The 16,635-nt window shown below is 39.8% G+C and overlaps 1 protein-coding gene across 1 annotated transcript; it reads right to left on the bottom strand.

Annotated features, from left to right (window-relative positions):
- Window positions 1-176: 176 nt before the first annotated feature.
- On the bottom strand, window positions 177-14,884 carry LOC127422854 (sesquipedalian-1-like). The gene is made up of 3 exons (XM_051666669.1): window positions 14,804-14,884; window positions 11,449-11,752; window positions 177-250 (listed from the first exon to the last, which is right to left on the bottom strand). Exons 1-3 carry the CDS (start codon window positions 14,882-14,884, stop codon window positions 177-179), a joined length of 459 nt encoding a protein of 152 aa, XP_051522629.1.
- Between the last annotated feature and the right edge of the window lie 1,751 nt (window positions 14,885-16,635).

Below are 16,635 nucleotides of genomic sequence, written 5' to 3'. Positions count from 1 at the left end.
TTTCAGATCAGATCTCTCACTTCCTTCCCGTAGTATTCATGCAGTTTGCTGAAATCATTCGTGAAATCAGACTGTTCCCCTGTCTTGTTAGTTGTGGGTGGGGCCTGTAACAGGTTGTTGCTGGATGTTGCAGATTGTCCTGATGTGCTCTGTGTGTAGAACACTGATCCAGACTTCTATGAATGAGCCATGCTTTCTGCTGTTACAGAGAAGTAGTCCACTGCTTCAACACCTGCCGCCTTGGCTGACTCTATAAAATGATTTACAAGAAAATGAAAGTGAATAGAAATGAATATATTAACATGCACTTTAAAAGTTTGATTTCAATCAGATTAAAACAATAATTAGTCATGTCAATACTTTAGTCTGACTGAAATCGTACCAATCCAATTTTTGCAAAGTCGGACAAACAGATGTAGATAATGCGATTGTTGCTCGGCTGCATCGTGTAAATGCGTCCTCCAAAAGACAGGTGATGTGCGACTAGGGTTGCCATTGCCAACGATCACGTATATTTTTTACCCGTTTATTAAATCCATATGGAATGAAGTTGGACCCGTGTTTATCCTGTATTTTAACGATTCCCACCCAAACAGCTGAAGGCGTTTCTGTATTCGTTTGCATTTCAGTCTTTATTCAATTGTCAAAAATTATTTTTTTTAAATCACAGGTTAGAATGGAAAACAAATCTACTACTACACTCTTAAGAAAAATGGTTCTAAATAGTACCAAATAAGGGTTCTTCGGCTTGTAACAATCGTAGAACCCTTTTTGGTGCTAAATAGAACCTTTTTTTAAAGGTTCCATAAAGAACCTTCCTTTGAAAGTGCTATAAAGAACCTTTTTGATGCTCTATATTGTTGCTCCTATAAAACATGATTGCCTCAATTATGGTTTTATATTAAATATAAACACAAACAAACAAATACATAAAAGGCATGTGTCAATAGTTTTATTTTCTATTTAAATGAAAAATTGTGGAAAAATGAATGCATTTACAGCAATAGTTAGCTGAATACATTAATGACTGTGATTAAATAATTCCAAATGCATAAATCACTCAATCAAATTTTATATATACGTACATATTTATATTAATAAATACATCAACAAATACATAACGTGAAAGAGTCAATAAATGCATATGCAAATGAATTAGCTGACCCACATTGCTCCACACATTAAGACTGGTCCAACAGTGTCTGTCTGAGTAGAAATACACAATTAGGTTCAGAGTCAGTCTTTCAGTATATGTGAGCCCTTCACAATGTGAAAAAGAAAAAGTGAAACAAAGTGTGATAGATTTTTATTTTATTGTATTTATTTATTTTGTGACTGGGCAAAATGTTTATGCATCAACCCAAGTAATTAATTGAAACATTCCAAAATTCTATATGGATCACAAATTCAGTCTTTAACAGTCATGTGCTTAGTGGAGAAGCAGAGAGAAGTATCCTCACAGAACACAGCTGGAAGACAAAGTGTAACTGCGTTTTAACTGTAAACCTATGACACAAAGAAATTACATTGTATTAAATAATCAGTGTATAAATTAATGGCAAAAATAGATACAGTTGTGCTCAAAAGTTTGCATACCCTTGGAGAATTGTTAATATATGTACCATTTTTAAAGAAAACATGAGTGAGCAGGCAAAACACATTTCTTTTATTTCTTATGGGATTCATATTCAACTGTAGGTTATAACAGAATGGCACAATCATAAAACAAAACATGGCAACAAAGAAAAAAATGAAATGACCCCTGTTCAAAAGTCTGCATACCCTTAGTTCTTAATACTGTGTATTGCCCCCTTTAGCATCAATGACAGCGTGCAGTCTTTTGTAATAGTTGTCTATGAGGCCCCAAATTCTTGCAGGTGGTATAGCTGCCCATTTGTCTTGGCAAAATGCCTCCAGGTCATGCAAAGTCTTTGGTCATCTTGCATGAATCGCACGTTTGAGATCTCCCCAGAGTGGCTCAATGATATTAAGGTCAGGAGACTGTGATGGCCACTCCAGAACCTTCACCTTTTTCAGCTGTAACCACTGGAGGGTCAACTTGGCCTTGTGCTTAGGGTCATTGTCGTGCTGGAAAGTCCAAGAGCGTCCCATGCGCAGCTTTCGTGCAAAAGAATGCAAATTGTCTGCCAGTATTTTCTGATAACATGCTGTATTCATCTTGCTATCAATTTTCACAAGATTCCCGTGCCTTTAGAGCTCACACACCCCCAAAACATCATGCTTTACAGTGGGCAAGGTATTCTTTTCACTATAGGCCTTGTTGACCCCTCTCCAAACATAGCGCTTATGGTTGTGACCATAAAGCTCTATTTTGGTCTCGTCACTCCAAATTACAGTGTGCCAGAATCTGTGAGGCGTGTCAAGGTGTTGTCGGGCATATTGTAACAGGGCTTTTTTGTGGCATTGGTGCAGTAAAGGCTTCTTTCTGGCAACTCGACCATGCAGCTCATTTTTGTTCAAGTATCGTCGTATTGTGCTCCTTGAAACAACCACACAGTCTTTTTCCAGAGCAGCCTGTATTTCTCCTGAGGTTACCTGTGGGTTTTTCTTTGTATACTGGACAATTCTTCTGGCAGTTGTGGCTGAAATCTTTCTTGGTCTACCTGACCTTGGCTTGGTATCAAGAGATCCCCAAATTTTCCACTTCTTAATAAGTGATTGAACAGTACTGACTGGCATTTTCAAGATTTTGGATATTTTTTTATATCCTTTTCCATCTTTATAAAGTTCCATTACCTTGTTACGCAGGTCTTTTGACAGTTCTTTTCTGCTCCCCATGGCTCAGTATCTAGCCTGCTCAGTGCATCCATGTGAGAGCTAACACACTCATTGACTATTTATACACAGACACTAATTGCAATTTAAAAAGCCACAGGTGTGGGAAATTCATTTTTAATTGCCATTTAAACCTGTGTGTGTCTACTTGTGTGTCTGTAACAAGGCCAAACATTCAAGGGTATGTAAACTTTTGATCAGGGCCATTTGGGTGATTTCTGTTATCATTATGATTTAAAAAGGAGCCAAACAACTATGTGATAATAAATGGCTTCATATGATCACTATCATATGGGTAAGACCAGGGACTGGACTCAAGATGGCGCCGAGTATGACTGCTGTGTTGCGAGCTCCGAAACAACATTGTAGTTTTTTTGTTTGTTTTGTTTACAATTCTTATGTTTTTTTTGTCTTGGATGTTGTCTGCCTTATTGTCTACGACAGACAAATACTTTTGGTTCTGCAATTACACACCGTAAACCGGACTTAAAATTCCTCAATGCCGACCCGCTGTTTACAAACACGCCATGGTGTATGTTTTATGATCAACTAATCCTGGTGTGATCAGAGGAACGTACATTCTATCAAGTCTTTCTGCTCTCCTGATCTGGAATTTCTCATGCTTCTGTGTCTACCATTCTGGCAACCGAGGGAATTCACAGCAGTCATTATCACTGCTGTGTACATCCCGCCACAAGCCGACACAGACTGGGCACTCAAGGAACTCTATGGGAGTATAAGTGAGCAGGAAACCGCGCACCCTGAGGCCGAATTCATTGTGACCGGGAACTTTAACAAAGCCAATATCAAATCAACAGCAAAATACCACCAACACATCAGTTTTAACACATGAGGGGACCGGGTTTTGGACCATTGCTACTCTCCCTTCCGGGATGGCTACAAATCCCTCCCCCGCCCACCATTTGGCAAATCAGACCACTCTTCCACTCTGCTTCTGCCCACTTACAGGCAGAAACTGAAACAGGAAGCACCCACCCTCAGAACGATCTAGTGCTGGTCGGACCAATCAGACTCTACGCTACAAGACTGTTTTGATCACGCGGACTGGGAGATGTTCCGGTCCGCCTCCGATGACGACATCAAGGTTTACGCTGATAGCGTAACGTGTTTCATCAGAAAGTACGTAGAGAATGTTGTTCCATTCAAAACAATACGGATCTACCCGAACCAGAAACCTTGGATTAATAGTGATGTTCGTGCGGCACTTAATGCACGGACCTCCGCTTTTAATTCCGGGAACACGGAGGAGCATAAACAAGCCAGGTATGCCCTCCGAAAAGAGGAAAAAATCAGAGCAGGAAAACGCCAGTACAGGAACAAGATTGAAGGACAGTTTAACACCAACTCTAGAAGCATGTGGCAGGGAATTAATATCATCACGGACTTTAAAGGGAATAAAAACTCCGCTGCCTCTCTCCTGGATGAACTAAATTTTTATGAAAGGTTCGAGGGAAATAACACCGCCCTCGCGGAGAGAGCTCTCGCGGCCGAAGCTACAGAGGCTAGTTCACGCTCCGTCTCTGTAGCGGATGTAATCCGATCCTTCCGACGGGAGAATATCCGTAAAGCTGTGGGTCCAGACGGCATTCCGGGCCATGTAATCAGAGCGTGTGCGAACCAACTGGCTGGTGTTTTTAACGGACATTTTCAACCTAACCCTCTCCTTGTCTGTAGCCCCCACATGCTTTAAAATGTCCACCATTGTGCCTGTACCAAAGCAATCCAAAATCACTTGCCTAAATGACTGGCGTCCTGTTGCTCTGACCCCCATCATCAGCAAATGGTTTGAGAGACTAATCAGAGGTTACATCTGCTCTGTGCTGCCTCCATCACTGGACCCATTGCAGTTTGCTTACCGCAACAACCACTCCACTGATGATGCCATTGCATCTACACTACACACTGTTCTCTCCCACCTGGAAAAAAAGGAACACTTATGTGAGAATGCTGGTTGTAGACTACAGCTCAGCATTCAACACCATAGTGCCCTCCAAGCTTGATGAGAAACTCCGGGCTCTGGGCTTAAACAGCTCGCTGTGCAGCCGGATCCTGGACTTCCTGTCAAGCAGACGCCAGGTGGTTAGAATGGGCAGTAACATCTCATCACTGACCCTCAACACTGGAGCCCCACAGGGCTGTGTTCTCAGCCCACTCCTGTACTCCCTGTACACACATGACTATGTGGCAACACACAGCTCCAGTGCCATCATTACGTTTGCTGATGATATGACGGTGGTAGGTCTGATCACTGACAATGATGAAACAGCCTACAGAGAGGAGGTGCACACACTGACATGCTGGTGTCAGGAGCACAACCTCTCCCTAAACATCAGTAAGACAAAGGAGCTTGTGGTGGACTTCAGGAGAACAGAAAGAGAACACAGCCACATCACCATCAGTGGAGAACCAGTGGAGAGAGTCAGCAGCTTCAAGTTCCTGGGTGTCCACATCATTGAGGAACTAACATGGTCCATCCACACTGAAGCCGTTGTGAAGAAGGCTCATCAGCACCTCTTGTTCCTGAGACGGCTGAGGAAGTTTGGAATGAACCACCACATCCTCACACGGTTCTACACCAGCACTGTAGAAAGCATCCTGACTGGCTGCATCTTCGCCTGGTACGGCAATAGCACCACCCTCAACCGCAAAGCCCTGCAAAGGGTGGTGCGAACTGCCAGACACATCATTGGAAGAGCTTCCCTCCCTCCAGGACATATATTCCAGGCGGTGTGTGAAAAAAGCTCGGAGGATCATCAGAGACTCCAGCCACCCAAGCCATGGGCTGCTCTCACTGCTACCATCAGGCAGGCGATATCGCAGCATCAGGACCCGCACCAGCCGACTCCATGACAGCTTCTTCCCCCAAGCAATCAGACTTCTGAACTCTTGATCTCCCACGATCAAAATACATCAGCACTGCAATTTATTACTCTTATATCTCACACTGGACTGTCATAATTTTATATCTCTTAACAACACACTGGCAACTTACTATCAACCGACAGCCTGAATGTCAATACAGTACAACACAACCTACTGTACATTTTATATATACTATTTTTTTATTGAATAATGTGTATCTATATTGTGTGTATTGTATACTGTACATTGTATGTTATTATTTGTATATTGTGTTGTGTGTAATTATGTGTATATTAGATTTTAAATTGTGTTGTGTAAATTTGATGTTTATTGTAGACTGGTATATGTCTTATCACTGTCACGACTGCTATGTTGCTCGGAACTGCACCCAAGAATTTCATAAACTATTGCACTTGTGTATATGGTTGTGTGACAATAAAATTGATTTGATTTTGATTTGATCCTTACATTTTTTTTGCATGATCAGTCATATTTTCAAAATCAATGCCAAACTTTTCTGCCAGGGTATGCAAACTTTTGAGCACAACTGTATAAAAAGGAAGAAAGATAAAAAGGACAAATTAAAACTCACATAATCTGAAGCTTTAAGGCAGGCATAGCTTATGCTATTATCAGAGCAGACAACTCATACCACTGGTGGGATGGATACCTGAAATCACAATAAAAATCCAAAATTAGCTCCTTTTTTCAGAACATAATGTCAGTATTTTAAACAAAACATGAATAACAGCTCGCCTCTTGAGTTGGTCACACTTGCATGTTCTGGTAGAGATCTATAAAATAAAAAAGACAATCTTATGGCTAGGAAACCTCCAGTTACAGAAAGGTGAAAATTTAAAGCACTTAATATGGACATGCTCAACATCTTGCAAAAACGTACCCATGCGCTGTGCTGCCTTTATCAATCAGTGACAAAACTGTCTGTTGTCTGATAACAGGCATAGTTTCATTCATTCTGTGATTATTATTTAGAGGTTATTATAAGCACTAAAGTTGGTCCATCGGTCTCATACCCTGCACAGAGAGAAAAACAGATGTCATGAGCTCTTGGGTCTATCTTTATGAATTCTCATCAGGATTATTAAAAATATTTACTAAAATAACTGGGTGCAGGTTTCATTTGGACTATGTGGCTAAATTGCTAAATCTAAAGTTTAAGAAGCCCTGAATAATATAATTTATAATTATTGAATGCATAGAGGTTAATGTTGCAACGAGAAAAGTAATATTGCGCAAGTAGTCATGTTAATGCTTAAAACAGTAAAAGCTTGGGGAAAGTTTCGACATACAGTTTACTGTATATTTGTCTTGAATTTTTATGACATGAATAAGCTGAGAAAATGTGATCTCCCCTATATGAACAGTTACAGCCATAGCGGTTACAAAAGTGTTACAAATCATGACTTCATTAAAATCACATTTACGATAAACTGTAATCTTTAAATTCGCCACTGTCTAACTGTGAGACTGAGAAACATCGAGTGAAGTGAAAAAAATAAGCAAATGCTCACTCACATTTAACTGCGCTAATGGGATTTGTTATTCCTGATAACATTCCTGCTAAAACTATTAATGGTTAAATATTAAAAGATACCAAGTTTACCTGTGGAGAGAGCTGACAGTCTGTGAAATTGGTCGGTTGAGCTGCCAGGAATCCAGTGCTGCGAGTCAAACAATAATGCGGCAGCTTTGAAAGAATTTATTGACCGTTACATTCAAAAACCAAAAGGGTGGGAATAAAGACCCCTAATGTCCAATGCAAAGAACCATTTCAGCACAAAATATATGGTTCTAAATAGAACTATTACGGTCAGTAAAGAACCTTTGAAGAACCATCTTTTTTTAGAGTGTAGGACAGTGGGGGAAGATCAAGGACAATCAATGGCAATTTGCACACATATTCTGCTGTGTTTTCTGTAAGAAAAAAAAACAAAAAAAAAAAAACAGGAGAATTAAAACGAAAAAAAAAAAAGCACATGATAAATGTTTAATGGAAAAAAAATATTGCCTTTCTCCATGGAATAGGATTTTCATTCTTTAGCAAAAGATTGAGAGAAATTTGGTTTGTTGCATTCATACATAAATAACGTTATGCTAAAGGCTGTAACGAAGCTGAGACAAGGAGTTGAACCCAGATGCAGTTTATTGCACAACTCAGGGGTAAACAGAGAAAAACAAGGACAAACCACAGATTAAATCAGGATATGAGGTAACAAAGACAACTGATGACCAACTGGTAAATAACTCACAAAACTGGGATTCGCGAAAGAACTGAACTAACTAGAAGCAGGTCCAAATGAGACTAGACAAGGACTGAGGGAAAGCGGTGAGACTTTATAGTGTTCTGGTTAATGGTTTGATAGGGAGCAGGTGGAAGTAATTAATAATCAGGGGAGTGAGAGGAGTTTGGAGGAGCAGAGGCTGACGAGGGTATGACAAAGGCACAGACAAATTTTTTTTGTTCTGCAAAATTCCACGGCCAAAAAAGGCATGGGCAGATGTTGAGCATGTGTGAAACCAGCAAAAAACTTAAACAACTCCAAGCAGCATCTTTTTAATGCTGCACTTTATACTCAGGGAGAGTGAAGTTAAAAAGAAACTCTCAGCTAAAATGATATCCTTGTCCACTGTGAATATTCAGTGTAGCTGTGTACGAAGCTCAGCCCACACAGAGGTCACTGTCAAACCAAGCGACTTACTGTTGGTCAACGCGGCCTGTCAAAGTTCACCAAACCTGAACTCCACGTGAAATCCGCGAAGTCCGTTGCGCGAAATTAACGATTACGCGGATTCCCATTGAGATGACTGTACTTCGCCAAAGGAATTTCGCTGTGAGAAAGTAAACGTGACCATGCCTTAAGAATGACGTTTATTTAACCTGGAGTATTTGACGTCCTTCTTTTAAATATTCGATTATGCATTGTGTCGTGTATACTTGGACATATAATAACTGCCTATGTACTGTAAACAAACTGAATGACATGTTAGCTCTATTCCAGAACTTAGTGAGTTACCTAAGGAGGCAGCATTTTAAGGCAACATACGGACATACTCCCAACTAAAGACCAAAAGATACTGTGCAGAGACCACTTAATTTTCAATGATTGCACAGCAACTTTTAGTGACATGAGCAACAAAGACCACTCATGTGCACACGACACAAAAAAGTTGAGAAAAGTTTAACAAAAGCGGACAAATCAAGAGAAATTATTATGATAAATATAATTCATTCAATACTCACTAGGTTTTGAAACAGACCTGATGTTTCCATATTTGTTTGGTTTGAGCAGAAACAGCATTTTAACTGTTCTTTTACTGTTTTGATAAATATTCATTTTTGATGACCAAATCAAGCACTCCAATTAATAATTCACAAAATGTATTTGATAACTTGAACACTGTCAGTACTGTGATTTTGTTGGTGTCAGTGGATAAATACAGTGCTGTGAAAAAGTATGTCACCTTCCTGATTTCTTCTATTTTTGTGTATTTTTCATACTAAATTGTTTTAAATCTTCAAACGAGATATAACTTAAAACAAGGTGAGGAAACACAAAATACAATTTTCAAACATATATTTTTTATTGAAGCAAAAAAGTTATCCAACACCTATATCACCCATGTGAAAAACTAACTGCCCCCTTAAACTTAACAGCTGGTTGTGCCACCTTTAGCAGCAACAACTGCAACCAAACGCTTCCGATAACTGGAGTCTTTCACAACGCTGTGGTGGAATTTTGGCCCACTCTTCTTTGCAAAACTGCTTTAGTTCAGCCACATTGGAGGGTTTTCAAGCATGAACTGCTTGTTTAAGGTCCTGCCACAGCATCTCAATTGGGTTCAAGTCAGGACTTTGACTAGGCCACTCCAAAATTTGAATTTAGCTTCTTTTGAGCCATTCAGAGGTGGACTTACTCCTATACTTTGGATCATTGTCTTGCTGCATAATCCAGTTTCGCTTGTGTTTCAGCTCCTGGACTGATGACCAGACGTTCTCCTTTAGGATTTTCTGGTAGAGAGCAGAATTCATGTCTCCCTCAATTATTGCAAATCACCCTATTGCAAATAACATTATCATTTAAAAACTGTATTTTGTGTTTACTCAAATTTCCTTTGTTTAATATTAGATTTTGTTTGATTTTTTTGAAACAATTTAGAATGAGATATACACAAAAACAGAAGAAATCAGGCTTTAGCCAGAATGACTAATTGGTCTCATGGCTTTCACCACTACAAGTAGATCCAGGTTCTAATCCACCCTCATATAACTTTTTAATTTAATAAACTTATATTGCATCTGTACTTCAGCGGCTGTATATCATGAGCAGGAACAAACTCCGCCAGATCGCTACTTATTATAAAACACACGAATGAAATGGAAGCCCCTGCTCAAGAACTAGAGATGTTTCTTCTCCATTTAAACACTTACCTGATGAAAGATATTTAAAAATGTGGTGGGGACATGTCCTAACGTCTTTGCTCCTTTCCAAATGGTAAACAGTTACAATAAAATAAAATTACACTTAATATTGTTAATTTTAAAATAACAGTACTCTGTGCTAAGGGTTGGTGATACTAGGGACCTAGTCTGGAAAAACATGCTCAACATAAGGGACTTGCTTGACCCAAAATAAGCAAAAATAGGTGATTCATGTGGGGGAATTATCAGCATAGAAATCATAACCAGCATAGTATACAGTAGCCTATATAAAATAATATCTTTTAAATAAATGTATTAATAATATTAAACATATCCCCAAAAATATTAAAATATTTTAAATATACATCTGGCCAACTAAAATCAATTAATAGCCTAAATCTCTTTCTCACGCATACAAACACTGCATAGGCACATTTGGGCTAAACATCACCTTACGTAGGCCAATTATTATTATTTTTAAATCTTGGTGTATAAACCCACAGAGAGCGCATGCACAGACCATGTTCTTCTAGAGCTAATAAAGTCCTGAATCAACTTTACACTGCATTAAAAACCAACATTGTGGTTTAACAGAAGGGAGCACACACTCATTGTACTTGACTCTTCAGCTGTAATAAACCATATGAAACCAAAAAATATTACAAAGGCCTAAATTTTTGTTTTAGTTTTTATGCTGTATGGATCTGCTTCTCTGTCAATGCCCAGGCTACATTCACAATTAGGCAAAGAAATGTGTGATGCAGGGGTTTCCTTCATGATCAAAGCACATGCTTATTTTCTACTAAAAAGAGAGAAGCCTAATTTTCTCAGGCAACATGAAGTGGTGTAGTCCCTAAAATGTACTATGATAAAGCCTTTGGTCTTTAGTTTCATGAGGAATTTTTTGGAACAAAATTAACCGGTTATTAACCAGTTCCCAGCATTTAAAAATAGCGTTTTCACTCCGGAACAATTCAAAGGAAATTTGGTTTGTTTTCGGGTTTTCGTTTTCTGAGTGACTGGATCAGACATTTGCTGGGTTCACTCCCCTTTCTCCCCTCACTCCATTGCTGATCACACCCCAAATGTGGTGAGAGCTCAAGTGTTCTGAAACAGGGGGGTGTTCTGACCCTCTAAAGATGCATTACATCAGATTTGATGTCAGTGGCAGCATGAGCATTCTGCTAAACATCTCCTTTTGTGTTCCAAGAAAGAAAGAAAGTCATATGGGTTTGAAAAGATATTAGGAAGGGGAAATGATGACAACATTTTCATCTTTTCCCTTAATCCAGACTTGATCATGTTTCTCGTCTGTAAGTTACTCTTACCCAGGTACTGCTGTTGTAGATCAGTGAGGAGAACACAGAGGAAACCGTGTCGAGCAGAGAGTAGGGCTTTAACCCAGCCCTTCTGACTCAACTCATCCTTTGCAGAGAACTTGTAGGTACGAAGATCAGACTCACTGAATACCAGGGAAAAGGCGAACTGCTCGTCTGATTCACACAGCTGCACAGAGCAGCCCTTGAGAACGATCACACCCAGCATGTCTCTGTCTGCCGACCGATCACGGTTTAACAGCAGGTTTCCTTTAAGAGTGAACCATCTCTTCTGATAGGACGTGTTCATCACGCCCTGTGTGTATCATACCACCACTTGTGAAACAAAGTTCATAGTGACAGCAGGGCACTCCCTTACAAGGACTTGACTTTCAAAATGCAGGACTACATCTAATATTACAACATTTTAAAGATATTTTCTTAAGATTAGTCTGTGTGCTGACAAATCTGAAACAAAATGTTGAATACATGTTTAAGGTAGCAATGTGAATCTCATGTCCAGGTCACATTTCACCCTTTATTTTGCATAAAGAAAATGAAGCCTATTTTAGAATCATTAAGACTGTTTGCACTGTGACATTATTTTCATTACAGTAAGCAGAATTACCCCGCTAATTCATAGTACTGTAATGCATTTGGATGTTTTACTTCTCTGGTCTTTAGTGGCACGGGACCTAATTCCAACCCTTCTAGCACATCTTTTTTTTTTTTTTTTGTAGTTATGCCCCTATCTCTTTAGTATTCCTCAACCTTTCTCTTATGAACAGTGGAACAATAAAAAATGCCAAAACTGCAAAACAAACAAACATTCTAATTGCTTATTTACCATAAGCGTATGGGGTTGTTAGTGACCGGCTGCTGGTAAAGATGGTATCTCCCCAAAATTCCTACACCACCTGGGCCCTAATGTGTTTCAGTGGCTGGCGAAATTCTATACCAAAGCCTTGGAATCTGGACTCATCCCAAAAATATGGCGGGAGGGGAGGGCCATTGTCGTAGATTAAAATAGCAAGCCAATTAACAACCCAGGAAGCTATAGCCCGATATAATTTCTGTGTGCAATCTATAAACTACTGTAATGCATCATCCTCCGGAGAATCAGCCCTCTTGTCGATGTGGTGATCCCTGATGAACAAACGGGTTTCCGACATAAACATAGCTGCAGCGACCAAGTTCTGGCCCTTACAATCCACACTGAAGCTGAAGAAGTACAAGCCTTTGTAGATTTGTCATCGGCTTATGACATGGTGTTGATAAAAGACCTGATGCTGAAACTGGCCAGGATCATCTCCTGCCTCCAAATGTTACACCTACTATGAATGATGCTGAGCAACAGGCGATTCCGTGTACACCTGGGCAATAAAGTCAGCTCCCCTCTGTTCCTCATATTACAACAGACTGCCACAAGACTCAGTAATCACAACAAAACACTTCAGCCTCAAAACGAGTGACATGCTGGCAATGATGTCACGCAGATTTACATATGTGGATGAACTTGCCTTGGATACGCAAACATCCACCTTTGGCGACATCAAGACCACACTCAAGAAGAACCTCAATACCTTGGCTGAATACTTCTGGAAATGGAGGCTCAAACCTAATCCCACAAAACAGCAGTCACTGTATTCCATCTTGATTACAGAAGTGCTGACCACGCTCAGAACATGACATTCTGTGGTGACACTGTGTGACATGACCCCTCAACGACTTATATAGGAGTACAGCTGGACCACATGCTAACCTTCCATGACCACCTAAAGAAGGTAGCCACTAAGGCAAAGATGAGAGTTATCCTAGATCAGAAATTGGCAGGCACAAGCTGAGGAGCATCAACACCAGTGCTACATTACTCAGAGTTGGCCCTGGTGTACCCTTTAGCAGAATACTGTGCACCGGTTTGAGCCAGAAGCTGCCACACTCGACTTGCCGATACCCAACTGAACGTGAAAATGTGGCATAACACTGGAACCCTTAAATCAACCCCAACACCCCGGCTACCTGTGCTGTCCCACATTGTTCCACCATTCATCTGCTGCTATGCCGTCCCTGGCTCTGACCTCCCACAAAGCCTATGGACATATCTAAACCATATATGCACAAACCATGGCAAATATTTGAAGTCTGATATTTGATGCATAAATGGAGGATTAAAACCTTCCCGGAGTGCGATTGTGCTCACCCAGTATAGACCATGAAGCACCTAACTACCCAATGCCCAATTCACAAATACAAGGGAGGCATTACGGAGATACATTCCGCTACCCTCGATGCAATTTCCTGGCTCAGACATCTTAAACCCTGTTCACACCACCAGTGACAAAGGCACACAATCTCATTCATTTTCAATGAGAGCAGAGCGACTTCTAGCGACATGAATGACAGAGACCACTGACAACAAGATGTTGACATGGCGAGCGACACAAATTTTTTTTTGAAAAATGTATGTAAATGATGATGGACATTTGGAAAGCGACTAGCAATGAGAGAGAAGGCAGTGGAGCTCCCGAAGTCATCGTCTCCTGTAAGATAATGGTGGTGTAGAGTGCAGGCAAGACAGAAGAGAAGTTATAATGTTGTGAGGGATTAAACTGTTCTGTATCATTTACAGTCTCTGTAACCACATACATGGATATAATAAAATGATGCATGGAAAACCGTGTCGGAAATTATCGGCATACTGAGTGAGTTCAATTCATACATGGTTAGATCATTCATCTTGTTAATATGATGCTGCTGCAGTTCCTATAAAACTATCTCTCCTGCAGAATGTTAATTTTAAGAGGCAAGAGAATTGATTCCTTGTCAAATTAGAATGATTTCTCGATGAGCCTTGGGCGCCCAACTCCCTGTCACCGGATTGTGGTTTCTCCCTCCTCGGACAACTGTCGGTAGGTACTCGCCACTGCTGACCGGAAGCACCCCACAAGCCTTGTCTTTTCAGAGATGCTCTGACCCAGTAGTCTGGCCATAACAATTTGGCCCTTGTCAAAGTCGTTTAGGTCTTTACTCCTGCCCATTTCTCCTGCATTCATCCCATTGACTATGAGAACTGATTGTTCGCTTACCATCTAATCTACCCAGACCTTGACAAGTGACCTTGTTAGGAGATGATCAACATTATTCACATCACCTGTGAGTGGCCATAATATTTTGGCTCATCGTGTATGTGCCAGGTTGTTAAAGAACCAAGGTATGTAATGTTTGGCATTGAAGGGTTAAAGGCAGTGCAACAAAAACTACCATTAAATACTTTAACATTAAATTAACATATAATTCTTTTTCTGCATTACAGTAATGAGAATTGCCACAATGCAACAACAACAAAAAAAAAATGTTGCTTATGAACCTTCTTGTAGAGGAATCCCTCTTTATCCACAGATGAACTGCTCAACAAATACTGATGCAGAATTTTCCCATGGATCTTCATCACTCTACAGGACACCATGACAGTAATCAATCAACTATTTGTATTTATTTCTTTTGTATTCCATGGAAGAACGTCATGTAGTTAAAGATTAAAAAACTCTGCACTATGATGTCGCTCCCTGCTGTTTTTACTGTAAGACTCAAACATAAACACAATTCCTGATACAGTTCGTCTCATACTCACCTGCCTGCATGTATGGTTTTTAAATGGTAGGCCACTTCAAGGGTGCTATAAAGATACCATGGTAAATATAAATATAAATATGTATATATATGATTTTGCATCATATTATTACTTTTGCAGGCAGAAAAAATATATTTTATTAAACATACTGCTCTAAAACCTTATTGAACGATCCGCGTTCGACCCATGCAAGCAACACTTTCTGTTTCCCGGAACGCTCTGAATGTTTTTGGTTATGTATAAAGAAAAAGCATTAGCAAACATTCGAATGCAACTTTCCGAGATCGTTATTTTATGGTATAGGGTTCCCACGGTCATGGAAATCCTGGACATATCAGGAAATTTTTATTTAAATTGTAATTTCAAGGCCTGAAAAAATCATGAAAATTGATAAAATCTCAAAAGTCATTGACATTTCATTACTGAATGTACATTTTTCTAGTTTTCATCTGCTCTAAAAATATCTCATCAGCAACTGTGTGTAAGGGGCCTTTCAGACCGAGCGCATCCTTGTGTTAAAGAAAACAAATTGTTCACACTGCAGGAAAAATCAGATTTTTCCTCAAATTTTTTTGAGTGACTTTTCAAACTGCAAGTTATATGTGGCCAGATCAAAAATTTTTCTGTTCAGACTACAGACACTTTTGCTATCACGTCCACATTAATCGTCTTAATAACTTGCATATATTCACCATGCATGAGATTTTTTTCGATGGATGTTTTACCATTGATTATGCTTTTCATGAAGACAGTATCTAAATATGAACATTCATACAGACAACGGCTTAAAAGTGGGAGAGGTAGCATATGCAATGTTTGTTGCTGCTAGTGTTGTTGCTGCCATCCTGACATCCACCCATACGGGACGCCTTTTCTCTTGGAGTCCTGTATTTTAGCAGAGAGCGAAACATCCCGTAGCCTATTGAAGGCTTTGTGTCACGTATTAAATCATAAAAAGGTCAGATGGTGAGACGAGGACCCGCGTCCTGTGATAAAATTCTCAAGCGTCCCGTATTCACGTGACATTCAATAATTTATCGCGTTGTGGTTTCTCTCAACCGGTATGTGTTACTGCACCGCACGCAGTGCAATGATCAAGGACATTCGTTTAGCGCACGTTTACATAAAAAAATACAATAAAATAAAAAAACAGTAAAAAAAAAAACAGCGCAGACGTATTGGAAAAACGTTTGGTGAATGGCCCATAAAACTTGCTCACAAGCCACCATAGTGATGTCCGATTTGTGAGAGAATCGTTCTTTTCGGTCAGTGATGGGTCAAAACAGCTTACAAACCAGTCTGAATGATTCATTAGCGAATTGGTCTGAATAAAAATGTGTGTTATTTTTTAACTGTACTGTTTGTATCCAAATGCCTGGTAAGGTCATGGAAAACTCATGGAATTGTATTGGTCAAAATGGGTGGGAACCCTGATGGTTACATAAAAAATTTGGTTAGGTATTGGTTCCACCCCTAAAAATAAGCACTAAACAGGAACCATATAGGGGAAGGTTCTGTGTTTGTTGGGTGCACACAGTTGCTGCATATCACTTAAACTTGAAGGCCCT

This window comes from Myxocyprinus asiaticus, chromosome 32 (assembly GCF_019703515.2).
Source record: "Myxocyprinus asiaticus isolate MX2 ecotype Aquarium Trade chromosome 32, UBuf_Myxa_2, whole genome shotgun sequence".
In the NCBI taxonomy this organism is placed as follows: Eukaryota; Metazoa; Chordata; class Actinopteri; order Cypriniformes; family Catostomidae; genus Myxocyprinus; species Myxocyprinus asiaticus.
This window is presented reverse-complemented; position numbering and strand designations above follow the sequence as displayed.